General features: G+C 49.9%; 1 protein-coding gene across 10 annotated transcripts in view; it reads right to left on the reverse strand.

The window, feature by feature from the left end:
- Positions 1 to 949: 949 nt before the first annotated feature.
- The window catches only part of SEMA3F (semaphorin 3F), a 377,495-nt gene continuing 356,667 nt past the window's right edge, over positions 950 to 21,777 (reverse strand). For all 10 annotated transcript variants that reach the window (XM_078609410.1, XM_078609409.1, XM_078609408.1 and 7 more), the window contains 12 exons: positions 17,917 to 18,036; positions 17,263 to 17,402; positions 15,258 to 15,372; positions 13,911 to 13,980; positions 13,194 to 13,338; positions 11,477 to 11,699; positions 10,149 to 10,240; positions 9,867 to 9,908; positions 9,424 to 9,581; positions 7,367 to 7,434; positions 5,761 to 5,894; positions 950 to 4,516 (listed from right to left, as the gene is read on the reverse strand). In XM_078609410.1, the coding sequence (XP_078465536.1) occupies positions 3,968 to 4,516; positions 5,761 to 5,894; positions 7,367 to 7,434; positions 9,424 to 9,581; positions 9,867 to 9,908; positions 10,149 to 10,240; positions 11,477 to 11,699; positions 13,194 to 13,338; positions 13,911 to 13,980; positions 15,258 to 15,372; positions 17,263 to 17,402; positions 17,917 to 18,036 (1,856 nt within the window). In that variant the 3' untranslated portion in view covers positions 950 to 3,967. The remainder of the gene's footprint in view (positions 4,517 to 5,760; positions 5,895 to 7,366; positions 7,435 to 9,423; positions 9,582 to 9,866; positions 9,909 to 10,148; positions 10,241 to 11,476; positions 11,700 to 13,193; positions 13,339 to 13,910; positions 13,981 to 15,257; positions 15,373 to 17,262; positions 17,403 to 17,916; positions 18,037 to 21,777) is intronic.

A 21,777-nucleotide genomic window follows, 5' to 3' on the forward strand; every position in this document is an offset into this window, starting at 1 on the left:
CAGACACCCCACTGGTTTCTAAATAGCCCCTCGACTCTTCCTCTCGTCTCGGCAGGCGGGTTGAAGGGATGCTGTTAAAGAGATGGCTCCGTGTTTTTTTTTTTACAGAAACGGCGAAGGAAGGTGGTGGTGATGGTGGTGGGGTGGTGAGCACGGGTGGAGGGAGATTCGTGGGTCGGTGGCTCTCACGCAAAATTGGTCTCCAATTCCCATTAGAAAAAGTGAACAGCGCAAAGCTCGTAAAGGAACTGATGATGTGTTGGCTCGCACAGAATGCCAGCCCTCAATCGCAGTCTACAATCGTATACTTTCTCCCTATTATATATGAGCGGGGTATGTGTTAATGAATCACCCTGCACACCCGTGTCGCCTTTACAGTGGCATCTGTGCACTCGCTGCAGTTTCCAGAAGTGCGGCGGGGTCGATGTTTGTTTAAGGAGAATCCCAATATTGACAAAGGGATTGCAAATAAAGCCCCCCCACCAGCACCTTGAACCAGAGGGAGAGCGCGCGGGCACTGCGGTCACGGCGGTGCTCTCCACACGTTCCTGACCTCCGCAGACGGCGACAGCTGCATTCACGTGCGCACGCCGGCTAGCACGCTGGCTAGCACGCCGGCTAGCACGCCGGCTAGCACGCTGGCTAGCACGCCGGTGAACTGCCACAATGGAGAATTCAAAATCCCGAGTGGGGACATCTCGTAAACAAAACTGATTTGCGGCATCGTGCGCAGCGAGCGGGGCGTATCTGTGCTGCACCCTCGTAACACCGTACGGAGCTCGACGTCGCCAAGATAACTAAAAAGGGCACCAGGTAATATGTGGAAGCATGTTGGGGCCAAAAGCTGCGACGCTCAGGTGTTGGTGGGCAGGTAGCTCTGGTAGTTCGTGGAGCGAATGAGGCCCAGAGACATGGAACTTTTCAGAGTAACGATGCCAATTCCATGACCTTCGATGCATCAAATAACGTGTTTTTTATTTATCATAAATGTATACAAGACATTGAACATAGAGACCTAAGCATATTATGATCACACACTACTTGGATTGGCTGCAGTCATATTTAGAAGATTTGTAACTACTGTAAATACTGTAGTATTGTATTTTATGGGTTTGGGCAAACTGTAGGATCTCCAAACATGTTAGCAGAGCTTCTAGAAATGCCTCTCACTGGCTCGGAGATAGCAACTCACAGAAGCTACTCCGAGCATTCCCTTCGTTATCCACTGCGGTTGATGACAATTACGCATGCACGTCAGGCACAGTTTTAAGTGGCATTGCTTCCAGTGATCAATGTGTCTCTGCCATAAGCTTGTCTTTCTTAGGTAGTACTGCTTTAGGAAATTCAACATATTTTAACAGCACGCAGTAATATGGTTTTTGGAGTAAGATTTACTGTCAGCTGAAAGTATTAAGTAATTTAAAGATACATCATCCACATACTTGATAATACAACACAAATATAACATCTGATTCACGTTTCTTAACTGAAAATGTGATATACTTTAATTTCATATACTGCTCCGTTATCAATAACTTGAATGATCGTGCTGCTTATTTGAATTGTTATGAACTCAAATGATAAAAGCTGTCGTATAAAGGTACCGTATCATAATCTCATTGATAATGTACTGCGCAGAGCTAAAATACACAAATAAGCGTCACACGTGTGCAGACATCTGCGAACGCTCGTTACAGACACCTGTAGTGAAGCACACTATTGTTTACGAGGGAACAGCAACACACCACCTGCCATCATACAACCCTCTCCATTTGTATCGATTGAAAAACAAACGATTAACAACAACGTACTGCCCCCCCCCCCTGTCATGGCACTGATGGCTGAAGGCCTCGCTGCACGCCGTGTCAATCGCGGGGTTCGTGAGACGGGACTTCACCACGCCGGCGAGCTGCGCGTTGGTGGAAGGGGCCGCACGGATATCGCTCGCCGCTCATTTGAGCCGTGACCAGGAATCTAAAGTGAGGCGGGCTGGGTGGTGGCGCAGTGCACCGACCGCTGTGCCAACGCTGCCCCCTCTTTGTGAATCCTCCAGGCTGCAGGGCAGGGCACTTGACAGGGGCCCGAGTCTAGGCCGATCTTCTCTCAACGCGTACATCTTACCCAACGTCATTGACCTCGCTTATTTAGTAACCACATGCCACCTGAGTCGAAAAATCGTGGACAATATCAGCAGAACTTGCTGCACTTAACACAACCCCGAACTCCCACGTGTAAAAATGTTAATAGCAAAATTGTATTCGACACATTACAGCTTTATTGTTGCTACTCGTAATAAAAAAACACATACAATCGTAACAGCTTATTCCATGTTATCTACAATCCATCGGTAACTTATGTAGTCACGTCGGTAAAAATGTGTTTCGTTCGATATATTTAGAGTTATTTGTGATAACGGATCAACTGCCGATGTGTGGGACAACATGATTTGACCGGGATGTCATTGAAAGCTCACACAGCGATGACTCTACAAACTCGTCCCTATTCCTTACCCGCAGCAACATATTCATCCTTTATAAAAAAACGTCTAATGACAATGTTATGAATCTAAATGACAAAACACATGGTTCTTCAACGATCACGCTGAGCCTGCTTGTTCCCGTTGCACTGTTACTGCAATTCCAAACAACTGTCTTACACACATGACCATTTCTATCCTTTTTTCTTGCAACTTTTGATTCAATTAAACTGTGCACCGCCTAAACGGGTGTCTATCGCGCAGTAAGAAGTTGTTAACCCATTCACATTAGCAACAGAGCTGGCGTATGGTCTGGTTACCGAGTGAAATACGCCCCCCCCTAAGAATGGTGTTGATGAAGCATCGTATGTGAAAATAAGATATAGTTTGTCTAGATCTGGTCCAACTATCCCAGTCTAAAGCTAACGTCTCACCAAGGCTCCCACGATCGCTTGGAAAGCAAACGTGGAGCTGCCCTCGTGAATCGTAACCACATTTCCTCAGCTAAAAAGACTCTGCACGTTTCACACACGCTCCCCGCTCGTCTTGTCTTCATGCAATATTGCGTCCTCTGTACAAATCCCACAAATTGAACCTTGCAGTTCACTCCCTCTTACTCGAGGGTTTCTTGTCTGCAAAATAGAGGGCTCTGATTTTGAACAGCTGCTGCTATAGAGCGCCAACAGTTTTATTAAGGTTGTGTGATTTCGAGATTGAGTTTTTCACAGTTTTATTTTAAACAAAAATCCGGTTTATTTCATGCTTTCCAGAGAGCTCTACTGTCTAAGAAGGGGGTTCTTATCAATATAAGTACATTTGTATAATGCTCTTAAATTAGAAATATATATATAAAAAAACTCTTAAAAGCTTGGCCCTATACTCTCTGCAATATTGTACACATTAACCAAACCTTCTGACAGCAGGAACTAGTGAGAATATATATATAAAATAACAGAAACAAACACACCCACAAAAAATAAATCACACTATATACAGCCTCTATTAAATACTGAATTAGTAGAAGTGTAATGCTTTGGCCGCAGACAGGAGCAGCACCGAATGCTCAGCCCGTCTCTTCCTGATGGTACGTGAATGGGGAGGCTTGTAAGCTTAATGGTGCAAGGCAGCTATAATTGCTAGCACTCTGAAAAAAATACAACAAAAGCGCGGAGTGGAGAATCTTAACGTGGCGCCTTCGTGATGCTTCGCAATTCCAACGGCGCTCGCACCGACACCGGAGCAGAGGACGTCGTCCGCCGCAGTGCGGTGCACGTGACGTCTGTAAAGTTAGCATCTCGAGTCTCGGGTAAACTGCCGAGACGTGCGGGCCACGACAGCCAGGCCGCAGCGCTTCTACCCAGAAAACCAAAACCAACCTCTTTTGATGTTGTTGTTGTAGGGGAGTCTGTAATGAACGAGCAACAAAAACGAGAACATTTGGCAACAAAAAGTGAAGAAGCGTTACACACGAGGGGTCCCACGGGATCCCCTCTAGCCTGCAGCAACTGCATGTGGGTTGCGTCGGTTCCGCAGCTTCAACTCTTCCTTGGACGCCGGCTTGTGCTTGGTGGCGGTCGGGTTGGGTGCCGCCTTCGGCTTGTGGCTCTGCGGCTGCGCTTGCGGCTGCGCTTGCGGCTGCGCTTGCGGCTGCCGCTGTGCTAACAGCGCCGGCGGCGGCGCCGCTGCCGCCGGCTGCTGCTGCTGCTTGGCCTGCGGCGCGGGCTGGTGCGTGCCGGGGCACTGGTATCCGGACTGGCTCGATCGCGACTGGCCCAGCAGCTCCATCAGCTCCTTGTAGGCCTGCTTCTGCGCGGGGCTCTGCTGACTCAGGGGGGTGCCGCTGGGGTCGGTGCCAACGGCGGCCCCCGTGAGCAGCCCGCCGACCAGGCCGCTGTCCAGCACGCGCACCGTGTAGCGGCCCAGGGTGTGACGGAAGCCGTTCTCCGTGGCCAGGCAGTGGTACATGCCCGCGTCGGAGCGCTGCACCGCTCGGATCAGCAGGCCGTGTTCGGTTCGAGCCAACCGCTCGTTTGGCTTCACCTGTCAACGGCGGCGGGGGGAGGGGAGGGCAAGGATGGAAAGTGATGGCACGCTCTCGAGCCCGGTCTCGCAGCCATAGAGAACAGCCAATTGCACTGGTAATGGGACAAACGGAATTAATATTTCTACGTAAACTCATCGACAGATGCATCTTGCTTAATAAGCATCGGCTGACACGGACAGACCGACTGTGTCCAGCTCGTGGCTCTCCGTCGCCAGAGTAAGCGGTATGCGACGCATTTTTCACATTCCTCGAGGCAGGTGTGGTCGGCGGACGGTTTTAAAGAATGGACGTGTAATGGCGGAGGGGCTGAAATTACAACTTGCTGCCAAATATCGAGTTCTCTGGGCTGTCTGGACACCAGTGACAGCGTGATCATTCAAACTAAGCCATCCTTTTCTATACGCGTCTCACCCCGGCTCTCGCCGTTGATCCTATTGTCAATTACTGACGTCGGGGGTGGGGGGTAGAAACGATGGACCGCTCGATAAAGAAGCGTCCCCCCACGGCGAGACTCTTCTCCCACGAGCTTCCCTCGCGGCCTCAGAGGCCCCCCACGCCCCCTCTCGGCAGGCAGCTCGCGGTTACGCGTGCCGCAGTTACAACGCCCGAGCCGAATGTTCAGATGCAACACTTTTTGGACGGATTTTTGTGTAGTCCTGAAATTGTTTTGAGAAGAATGTAAAATCCAGTTCGATTATTTTTACAGTCATTTAGTAATTGAGAATATTTAGAAAACCAGTGGCTATTTTACCATCTCAACTGCTCTGCATATATATGTCCAAAAAAGGAGGTTTTGTGAATGATTAACTTAAGTCACCATGTGGATTGACAGGAAGAATGCATCGCTCCATCAACGAATAACGTTTCTAAAGCTCGCAATGGTGATAACATTGGTGATGAAAGGCTCTAAAAGCACAACGGGCACCTCTTTGGCAACATGCGTTGCTCAAATCTCAATTGGAATTCGAAGCTCGCGGTTCGAAAAAATGCCCCATGTCGTCCAGTTTCCTAATCCTGGCTGTGACACTGCTCATGCAGACTTGGTGCGATCCGCCAATCCTCCACGCCACGTGGATTGCAGCTGTGCAGCACCACCGGCGTAGACCGCCGGCGTATACGTACGTCGAACTTCTTTCGCACCGTACACAGCCAACCACGCTAATCGCAGGCGTGCAGCGCCACCAGCGGGTGCGGCGCGCGCGTCGCACGAGGGGAACCGGAGGGCAAGTGGCGTCGTCACCTCCTTGCGGCGATCGCTGTCGAGGCGCTGCACCAGCCACTTGACGGCGGCTTGAGGAGAGCGAGCGCCGCACTCCATGAAGGTGCTGCTGCCCTCCACGGCGAACTGGACCACTTCCGGCAGCCGCTTGTACACTGCACAGACATCAGCAGCGTCACGCGTGTGTGTGCGCATGTCGAGATTCTTCCGCGCCGTACGGAGCCAACCGCGCTGATCGGGGGTGCGGGGGGAAGGACAACAAACTAAACACAAAAAGCAGTTCTCAAGAAATGAGTTTTCAATCTCGAGGAGGATTTAAAAGTGCCTAGCTCCAGTGGCTTCCTAATATCTGAAGGAAGAGCGTTCCAGACGGTCGCAGTAGTGCATCTGAAAGCGATCGATGCTGTGACCGGCTTTGTTCGACGGTTAGCCAAAAGCCTCTGCGAGGATGACCGGAGTTTGCGTGGTGGTTTATGCTCCTTGATGAGATCAGCAAGGTATTGTAGCTCATTTGTGGAGTGCACTTTGTGTGTAGTGATCGTCATCTGAAGACTTGATATCGCGCCTCCGCTCACGAAGAATGAGAACACACAGGTGAGCTGCGAGTAGTTAGCAGCACACATGAACAGTTGAGAAAATAACCAATGACATCGTATACCTTGGGGTGTATGAATAGGGTTCGAGTTAAAATTAACTTGGTATTTAAAATCCTGAAACAGTTTTGCACAATATAAATACTGGAGGTTCCAATGGTAGAATATAAATACTGTTTTAAGAGGTAATTCATATACATAACCGGGTTTGGTGCCAATCGTGTTTTGCTTTAAAATAACAAATTGATGTACATTTAAATCTCTTTCTCCGCATGCTGTTTAAATATTCACAAACAATGTCACTCCGCATAGTGCTAACATTGCCTCCGTGGATTCCATGTCAGGCATTTCTAGATTTCTCTGATACTTTCACCAGAAAATTGGACACGTTATCACATTAACAAAGCGTGCTGTATTTACAAAACGATAATTCCAATCTAGGCATTTGGATAAGTAAAATATTTTTTACGCGATTATACTTAACAAGATGTTCACAGTATACATAGGCTGCACATGCCATGGGAGATCTACCAATGTAAAACGTCTGCTGGGTTTAGATGCAAAATAACCTGTGATATCCAATACAAGAGGTGGCCTTTTTCTTGTTAAAGCTCACATCAGGGTTCAGAAATTGCCTGCAGATAAAATATAACACCACCCGAAGCGTGAGAGCTACTGCTGTACAGGTGTCCCTTGCAAGAAATATGGGGCTCTCGTTTCATTTTGACGAATAATACAATCAGTGTCACCTTTAATTTGCCGATGTCTCCATGGGAGAAATGTTAACGTAGCTGACGCAGCGCTGAGTCTCAATGGCCTTTCACGTGAAGGGCACAGTCAGTGAAACAAAATAGACACTGCTCATCGTCATATGAATACCGAGCCCAGAGACGACTTGCCTGTGCCTAGGAGGCTCAGGCATTGTGTGTAAAAGTCCTCGCCATTTAACTCCACGATGACTATAAAGTTTCACTTTGGACATATCTCCTTCAAAAATATCTGGTCATGCCTCAGGGGTAGAAGCAGTAACTCACGGTTTCCATTGAAGCCACGGCACTGCGTGACGGGATTCCCGTGCCGGATGTCCTGCCTGCGGCTGCGTCTGTGAGATCACACGACAGACAGCAGGAGGTCACGAGACAGACAGCAGGAGGTCACGCGGCAGCAGGAAATCACTCGGCAGGCAGCAGATCACACAACATACAGGAGGAGATCACACGACAGACAGCAGGAGGTCACGTGACAGACAGCAGGAGGTCACGTGACAGACAAGAGGCGAGTTGAGCGGACACGCGGTGGCTACGTGGGACACGTGCGCCCTCCTGTGTGGAATCCGTATTATTGCAGAGCGCAAATTAATTTCAGGCACATGTACATGGTGTGTTATACTGTGACAATGCGAATTCCATCCAGAACCAAAGGGATTAAATCATTGCATCAAAAAGTTGGGTGTAGACGTTTATGATAATTGGTATTTAAAAGAAGAAAATTTTCACAACACAATATTCAAACTCCAATTAATAATATGCCACGTGGACTGTCAAGTTAGGACATTTACGACGACCTCTCAATAACATAACAGAACTATTAAAAGCCATGTCAGATTCACAAAGTGTTTAAGGATTAAGAGCATTCAAAAGAAAACTTTTCGGTGAAATGGTACTCGGTGATTATCAGTAAATGCCGTTTCTTAAGCAGCACCAAGTATAAATTAAAAAACTAAGCCATTTTTATTTTACCCGGTAAGGCCTACCGAGCTGTATAGCTCTATTTCACGAGCGACCTGGCTTTTACAAACGATAGCTCAATGAAATGGCTGATCGTGTGGAAATGTTTTGCCGGCAAATACTCTAAACGCACATTTATAAATGTGGAGGTAAAACCGGAGGACTCGGAGAAAAATCCACGCGACCACGGTGAGAGCATGCAAACTCCAAATTTACAGCAGGCGTCAGGGTCGGGATCGAACCCACGACCTCCTGCATACCAGGCGAGGTAGTTAACATCTCAGAGCCATCGCGGCGACCCATCATAACCGGGCTCTGAGCAGCATGGCCATCACAAGAACGGTGATGCCATCTTGGCATGCGCAGAGTGCTGGGATTGCCATTACGTTTTTGCTCTTCTTGTATATAGATTATCATTCTGGCTGTTAAAACTGCTGCCTCGGGTAGAGGAAGTCCGATTCATAACGCACACGTGTGCAGCGAGTCGCGAACACAAGTCAGCGCCGCGGACACACGAAGCTCGCAGCACACGGGAGCTAAACATCGGCCATCGCGCCAAACAAGACGCGCTGCGGTCTGCGGCGATATCGTTGAAGAAGGCACGTTTACAGAACATGATTTTAAAGGACTAGATTTGTGATGGGTGAATACGAATGAACGCTGGTCGACGATTGCCCGATTGCTCTATTCCTCCACAGAGAATTCTCAGTCGATGCGCGCTATGTGCGTGCGACAAAGGTAAAGGCGCAGCACTGCAACCGCTTACTCACGCCACTGCGAGCTCAAGGGCCTAAACCAGAGCACGCTCGAGGGGGCATTTGATTGCGAGTCCAGCGCAACAACCATCGCAACCCGCAGCAGCTCCCTTCGCACAGGGCTCGGTTCCATTGCGCTTCCTAATTCTTCGGGAGGCGCTGAACGCTCGTGTGAGGTGCGACATCAAGTGATGCGCCAGGGTGGTGAGATGTTAACGACCTCGCCTGGTGTACAGGAGCTCGTGGGGGTTCGACCCCGACCCTGACGCCCGTATATTTGGAGTTTGCATGCTCTCCCCGTGGCCGCGTGGATTTTTCTCTGGGTCCTCCAGTTTTTCCATCCACGTTCAGAATCAACGTCACGTGTTCAGAATATTCGGCCGCAACCATTTAATTCCCACGCAATGGTAAGCCACCTCGTTGAGCCATCATTTCTGATAGCCAGGTGGCGGCTTCTGAAAAACAGCTAACGTAGCTCAGTGGGCCTCACCAGGGGAAAATAAAATAAAAAGGTTTTGACGCGCGACGAAAATGACAACAGGAGGGCCAGCAGCAGCGACGCGCGCTGCTGCTGCCACCGTGGCGGCGGTAACGGTGACGGTAGCGCACCTCTTGGCGGTGGGGAAGTACTTGGAGCACTGCTTGCCGTCCCAGGCGCAGTAGGGGTCCCTCGCCAGACAGCAGTCGGCGCACGCCTTGCCGTACACGCCGCAGCGGTGCAGCGGCAGCTGCGTCACGCCCACGGCCGAGCTCACGTACAGCTGTTGCTGCGGGGGTCAAGGGGCACGCACGCGGAGAGGGGGCTCAGCATGGCGCACAGCGGTGGCGGAGAACACACGAGGAGGCTCGCTGGAGGAGAGATAACCGCGCACGGACGTGATGGAGTGGTGTGAGCGTAAGATAAGTGGGTCTGTAAACTAAATGCATTCCAGTGTTGTGGATTAAGTTAAACGACTGGATTAGATTTAGATGCATTGAGGATTAACCCCGCGATCACAAGCGGACAACCTTCACGTCTTGGTGAAATCATTCAAGATGCCTGAAACACTTACTCTTTTGGATGAGATCTTCATTGATAAGATCGGCACTGGATCCTGGAAGAGGCACAATGAATGTGTTAAAGCAAATGTACTCTGGAGTAATTGTGAATGTTTAACAGCCGACGCATAGCGTGTGTGCTGTACGAATGTATGTTGACCTTCTTTCATACCGTACGTAGCCAACCGTGCTAATCGGAGGTGCGGGGGGGGGGAAACCAACTCGGCACAAAAAGCAGCTCTAAAGAAAAGAGTTTTCAATCTGCGTGATCGGAAAGTGTTGGGATGTGGCCGCACCTGGAACACCTGGAGCTCCTCCAGCACGATCTCCTCCTTGCTTTCGGCGTCGTCTTTTGGAAGGACGATCAGCTTCTGCACCGTTCCAAGATCTAGAGGAGAAACGACAAAACAGCGACGCCGCCCACGCGCACATCACTTCTAAGCGCTGGAGACGGGACCCCTTATCACCATCATCATCGTCGTTATCGCTGTTCAGTGCCATCGCCGGCGGTCAAGCCTGAGAAGATATTTAATCTTGAAAAAATATCCAATTTCTCAGCCACGTTCATTGCGTCAGGAGAATGACTGATGGAAATGTTCGTCATTTGAAGTGCTTCATTTATTTTCGTCAACGACGATCAGAATCGGACAAAATCATTAAGGGTAACGATGACTACAGACTGCTGTCAACCAAAGAATGATCGACCGACTGTCACAAAACTAGACACACAAGTCTGAATGGAGGACACAGACTGAACTCATTTAACAACATTATAAAGAGACTGCAGTGCACTCTGGAAGAGCAATGATGAAAGTTGTCTCTATGTGCATACAGTTTTAACCGAGTTTACCTATTGGCTGACCCCATAACGTGGTGGGTGGGGAGGATTGCACACTCCTTACACACCCATTCAAACATTTACTCAGTCAACTACACGATAGACTGCTGTGAGTAAGGCTAAACTAAGACAACCTAAAATAAACAATACATTGACTACGTTAACACTGCTTGGCAGTCGGTTTTGTAATCCTGGTTGCAGGTTGAATATTCATCTTTTGCCACCGGCGTGTGCAATGGCGTGGTAGTCTGCAAACACCGTAGCTCCTCCACCACAACATCCGGGTGGCTCGCAACGGAGAAGGTTGCGAGATGAAATCCCGTTTGGGGGGGGGGGGGGGGTTGACTCGGCTCATCGTTCCTTTCTGGTCGATCAAATCGGCACTCCAACCTTCGTGGGGAAGTCAACAGCGGTCTGTCCCGACTGATAGACTCGCCTTCACGATGCGTACTCGGGATTTACGGCTCGGGGCTCGCAAAACGGGACGCGTGAGAGAGAGCGAGAAAGAGAGAGAGAGACAGAGAGAGAGAGCGAGAGAGAGAGCGAGAAAGAGAGAGAGAGACAGAGAGAGCGAGAGAGAGAGCGTGAAAGCGAGAGAGTGAGAGAGAGCGACAAAGTGCGAGAGAGCAAGAGGGTGAGAGACAGCGAGAGAGCGAGAGAGAGAGCGAAAGAGCGAGAAAGACAGCAAGAGAGCGAGAGAGAGAGCGAGAGAGAGAGAGCGAAAGAAAAAGGATGTAGCCTCAGCGCTGCTCCCCCCGAGTGGGATGGAAGGTGCGCGAGACGAACCCGTGCCGAGGAAGACGATGTCGTAGCGCCCGTCGGCCGCGTCCACCTGGTCGACGGCGATGCGCGTGAACTTGTAGGGGATGTTTGTGCGCACGATGATGGGCTGCTTGTGGATCGACTGCACGGGGTTGAACATGGTGGGGTGCGTCTGGATGAAGCTCACGACGTCGTCCGGGAATTCCTTGGTGGACTTCATGAAGGGCGTGAACGTGCCGCCGGGACACTGCCAAGCGCACGGAGAAACGCCCGAACGTCAGCGACTAAATTCGAACCTCGTTAAGTGCCGTCGTATGCAGCGGGTCCTACCCCGTCACCCCTCCTCGATATCCCCCCTCCTCCGGTATGCAGCTCAGTCGCGTCGGGGTCGGCTTCATACCACGTGAAATCTTCCAACTCGGAACACGCGACTGGCTGTATCGGGGTCGTGAGTTCTTACGTAAATGCATTAATAATATTTCTAGTTTTTACCACCGTACACACGTTCTCTTTTACGTAGTTCTCTTCGTGCACAGCATTGCAGTGCTCCTTACAAGAACAACTCTTGGACAATCAGTCCAGCTAACTGAAAAGCAAATGCGAGTATCAATTTGTATTTGACTGGAGCGCTACGCCGTCATTCCCAGCGGTGCTCTGCCCTTCGTGGCTGCACAGTGGCTGGTCTCAAGGTGCGACTGGGAGCACGCTGCACCAACAGATCCCGTAGGGGGAGGGGCCCTGAACCACAAAGACGTCCTTTGCTGACTTCGTTCACCACAGTACCAACATAGTAGTCGTATAACGACAATGGCCACGCTCATGATAATACTGTGAACGTATTATTATTTAAACGTTATGTGCAAAAATGGGCAGGTTAGTTTAACACGAAGGTTTTCGCGACCAATATCATCCACAATACAGGTTTCATTGGGTTAGATCGCTAATTACTAATTGGGTGTTGAGTGGTGGCGGGTTTAACGACACATTTATATATTTACACGATCTAACCCAAAATAAAACTCTATTATGGGCAGGTTATGTTTGCTTCCAAGCAAAAAAAACTGGAATTTGGATTAACTGTCCATTTTTTACGTATTATTATTGTTATTATTATTGCTATTAATAGAAGCTTAATAATAATACTTGTGTTAGAATGATTTCACTTGTTATTTCCGTACTTAAATGCTATGTTTTACTTTGTTTGTTTCGCTTTCATACTGTTGGTGACCCAGGTTGTGTTTATCCTGGTTAAACAAAACAAAATGAGATATCATAAAATTAAAAAGTTCAACATTGGTGCAGAGGGGTGGCTTGGCTTTGCGTGAAGGGAGTCATAATGCGAACTCGGCAGTGAAGCACTGATGCTCTGTGTGTACCCAGAGGAGGCCAATCTACATTTGAAACCGAGGACCCTTCACCTGCGGCGGTGGAAGACTGAAATTAAATAATAGCAACAAAAATCAAGAGATATGGCGCACAAAACGTGAGCAAAATACGTAAATATCCGCAGGAAAACCCACGGGGGGGCGAATGGGGGGTAGAGAATAGCCCTCAATCCCCGTCCAGAAGAAGGAAATGAACCCACTTGTTGTACTGCCATCTCCTGGGCAAGCCAGGGGATGGCGACCCGGTTTGCCCATGGGGAGGGGAGGGAGTCAGAGGGACGTGCGTGGGGCGTAAACACCGGAGCACGGCAACACACACACGCTCGCTCGCGCTCGCACCGCGCGTCGCTACTCACAGTGCCGGGCCGTGGGTACGGGATCTTGCCCTGGTACGGGATCCACTGGTAGTTGGGTCCTTCCTTGTGGGCAAAGGGCCCATTGAACACCATGCGGATGTCTGCCATGTTGTACACGCACACGGCCGAGCCCCGGAACACCGACCTGTGGCAGACACGCGACACGTGCGGGCGCCACCGCTCGTGACCACTCCCGACCGCGACTCGACCGCACGCGACGCGTGCAGTCGAGGTCCGTACTACTTTCCCCTGTCGCTGGCGACGCACGAGCTGCGCCGGCCAGCGAGACCGATATTACTTGAGACCCGAGAGTCATTTCCGAGTGCGTATGTTGATATTTTCAAGAATGTTCTAACTGCGGGGTTTGAGCTCTGACGTGCGACTCCACGAGAACAGTGCAGCTTCCCGGCTGCCGTTTTGAAAAATGCACAGCATGGGGCAGCATGCAGGTGCCAGGTGGATCACCATTTACATCACGGGATCATGAGAGATAGGGATAGCTTGGGAAGACTACATCCAGCAGTGGATTGACCACGGATTATGATTTTTGTGGACAGGGGAGAGGATTGAAACCACGAGGACATCTAACGGCAGTCGTATGCACTTACGGCAGATTTTGCAAGATGGAGCAGCTCGTTAAGCGATGGGTTGGTGGTGAGGTGCTGGTGAGTGGTGTGTGTGTGTCAAGGCCATCATTATATAGGCCAGCACACTCACCCGGTGGTGCTAAACACTCCGTAGATCAAAGGGTTTCTCACTTCTTCCGTCTTTAAGACAAATATGTCCTCTGCAATAGCACAAGCACACATTAAACTGTGACACCTGCTTAATTCAAGAGAGAAACACCGAATAGCATTGCTTGACCGTACAAACCTGAAAAAGAGCATCTCTCAGCATTTTTTTTACACAGCTTGCCGAGCACATGCCCAAGACAGCAAGCGGTCAGCAACAAACAGCACTGTTGTCAAAGTTGCAACAGATACGAGTGTAACGCGTCACTTGAACCGAGCAAGGTCACAACAGCCCGAAACCAGAGGCGATGGGAGGGGAATTCCAATGTCGAGCGGCTTCGTGTTATGACAGGTGCCGGTGAGTGTTGCAGACGATCAAGCACCGTGGTTTATATCGCTTTCTCATTCAAGCAATGCGCACTGCGAGCACTGGGGTTCAGATTGCACGATGCGTGTAATGCGCGATATTGCACGCTCGGTTAACGCTTTGCCTGCAAAAGCCGCGGTATAAATAAACAAACGAACAAACGAACACGTACACGAGATTTGCGCGTGCGATTGAGCAATGCGCACTATTTGAGTTTAAAAGAAATAATAGCTCCCCCGTTCAGTGAAGCAATGCAAATCTCCGTTGACGTAACTCTGGAAATAGACCGTCCATTTGGCACAGGCGGCTGCTCCGCACGGTGGAGCGTTTACGAACCTCGCACCAGCGCCCTCTGGACGGCGAGCGCGCGGCCGCGATGTGTCCGCTCGCCCGGCGTGCTACTTCCTGCCCAGTGACCCAGGCCAAATGGCAAGAGACCAATTTACAAACCGTCCAAGCTGTTCCATGAACAAACGCGTTGGAATATAAGTGAATGCTCACGTGGGAAGCGTGCTGGTCCGTAGCAGCGTAAATATTTCTGAACATGATGCTACGGACTTTGAAGACATGTGGCACCGGGTTGAGCCCTGTGCCACGAACAATGCTACGTTTGTAAAAGTGGCAAAATATAAATCGATTGTTTAATCGAATCGCTAGCTAATATGGAAACAATTTCTCGAATCCCCAGTGGGGCAAAACATGACATGCCCAGGACAGTATATAATCTCACTGTCTATGTTATCATTAGACATTATTTACGTTTTCCCATTTCTGCCTTACTATTTTTTTTATACTAGTATCTTACCTTACAATTGTCCGCAAACAAAAACCAAGGTATATAACCTAGTCCCCATTTGGGCCCCAGCTGTTTGTAATGAAGGGATGATTTATTCATGGCCTGGCCGATGGGCCAGGTGATTTGCGAGCGGCCGAACGGGGACGTGAGAGGCGGGAGGAGGAACTCACGCAGCTCGTCAAAGTGAGTCTCGATGCCGTCAGCGCCCGTCACGGAGCACACGAGCCGGGCCTTCAGGAAGGTGCTCCACTTGTTCACCAGACTCCGCTGGCCGCCCATGTCATTCTGAGAGCGGGCGGACAAAGACAACAACGACGGCAGCAGCGGCAGCGGTCGGTCACGCGCAACGTCTCTCTCGCGTCCTCCGCCACGCCGGCACGAAGCTAAAAGCGTCTCTGATAATTGATGACATCGTCGCCCTGCTTGTTTGACGAGCCCTCTGTTTGGCTACTTGCGACTCGTGGCATTGAAACAAAAAATCCGATGAGCTGTGAAGCTCTTTGTAAACAGATGTCCAGTATAGGCGCGGAGTCAGCAAGTTGCATCAGCGAACAATACAACAAAACGATAGGAGTGCAAACCAGAGAAAAAGGGAAGTCATTTAACATAAATGGATAAAACATAAATTCTAAGTCGCATTTATCAAGCTTGGGCAAGGCAGCAAAAACAACAACAACAACATCAGCCCCAGACCACACGAAGACAACAGCGCACAGCAGTCACCCCTCAACACGATGGCCCACTCACAGGTAAGCATCAAAGTTACAAATCACATTTGCAAATGTGACCATATGAAGCACCAACCTTCTGCTTCAGGATATTTATTAAACAGTGTAGATATAAATACTCAATATATTTGAAGGATTGTTGCATATTTTTTTTATATGTAAAAAAAATTATCCATAATATAGTTTTTTTTTTAGTTAGATCGTATAAATACACACGACCCTCTTGGCTATATTCTCTAGGGATTCACGCATTTTTTTTGTTTAACATGTAGGCTTTCGCGACCAATATCATCCAAAATATAGGTTTTTTTGGGTTAGACTGCCTAAATATTTACATAAATTTGCGTACATTTTTGCGTAAATCTACGCGATCTAACCCCAAAAAAAAACTATATTACGGATGATATTGGTCGAGAAGCCTCCGTGTTAAACTAAAAAAATTACGTTCATCTCTAGAGAATGTAGCCAAGAGGGTAGTGTGGTTTCGTACTTGCGCTGTAGAAGGGGCATTCATTTTTACATTGTGCATGTACCGCATATATGAACTGATTAAATATTGATGCTTCTTCCCCTTTCATCAAAACGTGCGGCCCGTGGGCCCACCATCGGCAGGACGAAGGGTGAGCGCGGGGCGGGTGCGGTGCCAGTGTGGCAGGCAGAGGGATGGTCTCAGAACGACTGGACCTTGGCGATGGACGTGATTAACAAGTTAAGAAATCAGCACCCCGTCAGCGCGTTGATATTAATCGTCAAAAAGCGTCTAAATTATTCAGCGCCAAATTGACTCCGAGTTCATGGGCTTTTAGAATCTTCCACCGTGTTCTCCACCCCCCTAGGTCATTACAAACATTGAATGAGCCCCATGACAACAACTGCCGGCAACTCACAGCACGCGAGTGCCGGTGCTCACCCGTGAAAGACGACGAGATGAACCAAGGTCAACACCCCAATTTGAATTTATCAATAGCCAATCTTATTTGGACGCGCCATTTAAATATTTCATGGAGATAATAAGTTACTGCCCCTTGTGAGTGCACTGCCGATTGAATTCCTCCCCATGCAAAGCTGGTTGTGGGGGTTGTTTAACCATACTTCACCATGGTGGTCAGTGCAGCTTAGTGAAGGGGGGGGGGGGGAGAGGATGTTAAGCGTCTGTACATCGCGCGATAATTGAATTTGTTTGGCTATGGTCGGTCAGGTGGTGGAGGGTCTTACGACACAAATTTGGCCTGATCGTTCAGTCGCCTCACCCAAAATTATAACATTGGCATCACCCCCCGACAGTAAAAATCTGAAAGGACCCTCCTAAAAAAAAAAGAATCATGAGACTCGATGAGGCTCTCCTGCGTACGCATGCGTAAGTAAATCATAATAAATAACGAGACAACAATACATGTAACGCGCAAAATCAGCATTCGAGTAAAAACATCCTTTGGGCTGTACGCACAATGCAGACGCGGCCGATGCGCGCGTAGACAGACTTCTGGTTGCCAGATTCCGTGGCCTTCTCTCGGAAGAAGAAGTAGAGCTTGTCGTCGTTGCGGTCGCCGCTGTCCGGGATCATGTGCATGTCCAGGAAGACGGGCTCTGCACGACAGAATCCGCCACCGCGCCGCGCGATCACCACCCCGTCAACTTTCCTCGCATTCACACGAAGTCCCCACGTAGACTACGCAGGCTGCTGTTGGGGCAAGTGCTGGGCTCGTGCACCGATGCAGGGGCTGGCACGGAGGCCCAGTGTGGCCGGCACCCCACCCGACCACATTTGTCTCCCCACAGTGCTGATGTTCGCACACCGTATCACAGTCACTGATTGAAGGCCGAGTCGTCCAGTTCAGATAATCACCACTGATGTTAGCCGTGGTGGGTAACAAACTCGGGCTCGCCGGGTTCGCAGTGCGGTCCGCTAACGCACGCACGCGACGTACTGGACACTCAACTGCTATGCACGGACTCACGGATTACTGCCGACCAGCACGTTCTCCATCCCCCCGCCCCCACTCCCGGGGCATCATCTACTGCACGGTGTGGCACGGAGATTATTTCGGCGTTGACCACGAGGAGAGCTATGCGCGGAACCCCGGCCCCGACGCGGACGTACCGTTGAGCCAGCGCGAGTTGTACTGATCGGTGCGCAGGGAGTGCGGCTTGCCGAGCGTACGGAACAGCGTGGCGTCCGTCCCCATGAAGTCCAGGTACACCCCTGAGCAGAGCTCCTCATCTGTACAGGGCACATCGAACGTCAGCCATGATCAATTCACTGCTTGATGAAGGTCTCCGCAAACCGCCACCGCCGCCGCCACCACCTCTCGCGATCCTGTGATGAACAAACACTGCGGCATCTGCTGCACGCGAGCCAATCTCATTGCTCCAACACCTCAGTGGACATCTTCCTGGACGCGGTTCATTCCATGGTGGCACTCGGGTAATGTCCCTTCTTCTTCGTAGCACACAAGTGGCGTGATGTTACCTCCCTCACCTGGTACGCAGGAGGTCATCCTGACCCTGACGCCTGCTGTATATTTGGAGTTTGCATGTTTTCTCTCCCCGCGGTCGTGTGGATTTTTATCCGGGTCCTCTGGTTTTTCCCTCCACATTTAGAATCAATCTTGATTTGAAGCTTTCGTGACTACAAGAATCCATACTCTTTGGTTCTTTCGGTAAAGTCACGTAGGTAGAAAAATGAAATAAAACAAAAAATAATATATCACGACGTTTCGATCGCACCACAAGTGGTCGATCCGCCTGGGGACGCAGAACCAATAATTTGTCAAGCTCCAATGAGGGCTTACACTGCTGACAATTCTACGCAGCAAAGGAGCAGAAATTACATTGAACCAATTCTTCAACAAAAACAGGCCACGTTGATACTGTATATCCATATGTAAATGACAGAGCAGAATATAAATCGCTTTTGCAATTTCCTATCCATCCTATTCATAACGGGGTAAAAAAAAACGTGAACATTCACTGAGGAAATCTATTTTCATGTCATCACGACAAAGGTGGTTTGAAATTTTCAACAGAATTCCCAAAAGCAACTTCCAGCCATTAGCCCACACACTGATGCAGAGCATTCCATGACATGTAATGCAATGATACACTCCATGCTGTGGGATCATACTCTACATTTACATGCTGTGTGATCATACTCTACATTTACACTTAAGATAAAATTCATAAAAAACAAGTCACAGATTACATTAATTTGCTTTCATAATGTCACAATCTGTGTGCCCTTACCTTCTAATGGCAATCCTTAACATTTTACAGCATACGTCAATCACGGGATCGAGCCAACAGCTGCTCAAGAGACAACGCACGGCAGTGGAGCTGTGGATTAGTGAGTTACTGCCCTCGGAGGGTAACGAATGGGTTGAGAAAATTGAAAGGATAGAGCTGCAGATGTTACTTATCCAGATGGATAAAGCATAATCCTTGCAAGGCCGAGCATTACCAAACGACCGCTGTGCGGGATGTTGACTGTGGGTGAGCGCGCGCGCGCACACACACACGCATGCTGATCTACACACACACATGCTGATCTACACACACACACGTGCTGATCTACACACACACACGTGCTGATCTACACACACACACACATGCTGATCTACACACACACATGCTGATCTACACACACACACGCGTGTTGATCTACACACACACACACGCATGCTGATCTACACACACACATGCTGATCTACACACACACATGCTGATCTACACACACACACGTGCTGATCTACACACACACATGCTGATCTACACACACACACACATGCTGATCTACACACACACACATGTGCTGATCTACACACACACACGTGCTGATCTACACACACACGTGTTGATCTACACACACACACATGCTGATCTACACACACACACACGCATGCTGATCTACACACACACACGCGTGTTGATCTACACACACACACACACACGTGTTGATCTACACACACACACACGTGTTGATCTACACACACACACACATGCTGATCTACACACACACATGCTGATCTACACACACACACACACGTGTTGATCTACACACACACACGTGTTGATCTACGCACACACGTGCTGATCTACACACACACACACACGTGTTGATCTACACACACACACGCGTGCTGCTGATCTACACACACACACACACGTGTTGATCTACACACACACACACACGTGTTGATCTACACACCCACACGTGTTGATCTACACACACACGTGCTGATCTACACACACACACGTGTTGATCTACACACACACACGCTGATCTACACACACACACGCCTGCTGCTGATCTACACACACGTGGCAACTGCAACCGCCCGTGCTCTACAAACACCGTGGAAATTACGACCCCGGTAAATAGACCGCATCCAGCGACGACGCGAAACAGTTTTTTGCACGCATATTTGCACCATCATAGAGCTGTTACGTTCACATTTTTTTTTCAAAGCGATCCTCTCTGGGTTTGAAATATTCTAGCGTCGATGCCAACATTGTGTTTTGTTAGGCCGCCGTGGATTTATACGAGTTGGCGATTTTAAAAAGTTAAAACTCGAGACCTGTTTGACAGTTCTCCTCGACGTAGGAATTGGCTCCAGACCCAACACGATGCGTGAGACGATTCAGAAATGTTCGCTTGGAGGTCTTGCATCAAAGTTTTAATTTACACGCAACAATTCAGGTCACGTGGTCATTAAGTTTGTGGTTTGCCTGTGTGTGAGTGTGGTACGGCAAATCACGCAAACGAGCGGAGCGCCGGGTGGATAAAATGGTGCGAGTTGGCACAGTAGGGGGGTACAGCTGGTGGTGCATCTACCGGTCATCTCAGTCAGCCAACCCATGGCATCTACTGGGTCTGTCCCGAGATCTCCTGCACCTAGCCTGGCACAGTAGGGGGATACAGCTGGTGGTGCATCTACCGGTCATCTCAGTCAGCCAACCCATGGCATCTACTGGGTCTGTCCAGAGATCTCCTGCACCTAGCCTGGCACAGTAGGGGGGTACAGCTGGTGGTGCATCTACCGGTCTTCTCAGTCAGCCAACCCATGGCACCTACTGGGTCTGTCCCGAGATCTCCTGCACCTAGCCTGGCACAGTAGGGGGATACAGCTGGTGGTGCATCTACCGGTCATCTCAGTCAGCCAACCCATGGCATCTACTGGGTCTGTCCAGAGATCTCCTGCACCTAGCCTGGCACAATAGGGGGGTACAGCTGGTGGTGCATCTACCGGTCATCTCAGTCAGCCAACCCATGGCACCTACTCGGTCTGTCCCGAGATCTCCTGCACCTAGCCTGGCACAGTAGGGGGGTACAGCTGGTGGTGCATCTACCGGTCATCTCAGTCAGCCAACCCATGGCACCTACTGGGTCTGTCCCGAGATCTCCTGCACCTAGTCTGGCACAGTAGGGGGGTACAGCTGGTGGTGCATCTACCGGTCATCTCAGTCAGCCAACCCATGGCACCTACTGGGTCTGTCCAGAGATCTCCTGCACCTAGCCTGGCACAGTAGGGGGATACAGCTGGTGGTGCATCTACCGGTCATCTCAGTCAGCCAACCCATGGCATCTACTGGGTCTGTCCAGAGATCTCCTGCACCTAGCCTGGCACAATAGGGGGGTACAGCTGGTGGTGCATCTACCGGTCATCTCAGTCAGCCAACCCATGGCACCTACTGGGTCTGTCCCGAGATCTCCTGCACCTAGCCTGGCACAGTAGGGGGGTACAGCTGGTGGTGCATCTACCGGTCATCTCAGTCAGCCAACCCATGGCACCTACTGGGTCTGTCCCGAGATCTCCTGCACCTAGTCTGGCACAGTAGGGGGGTACAGCTGGTGGTGCATCTACCGGTCATCTCAGTCAGCCAACCCATGGCATCTACTGGGTCTGTCCAGAGATCTCCTGCACCTAGCCTGGCACAATAGGGGGGTACAGCTGGTGGTGCATCT

The sequence above is a fragment of the Lampetra planeri genome, chromosome 32 (assembly GCF_965212315.1).
Source record: "Lampetra planeri chromosome 32, kcLamPlan1.2.h2, whole genome shotgun sequence".
NCBI lineage: Eukaryota > Metazoa > Chordata > Hyperoartia > Petromyzontiformes > Petromyzontidae > Lampetra > Lampetra planeri.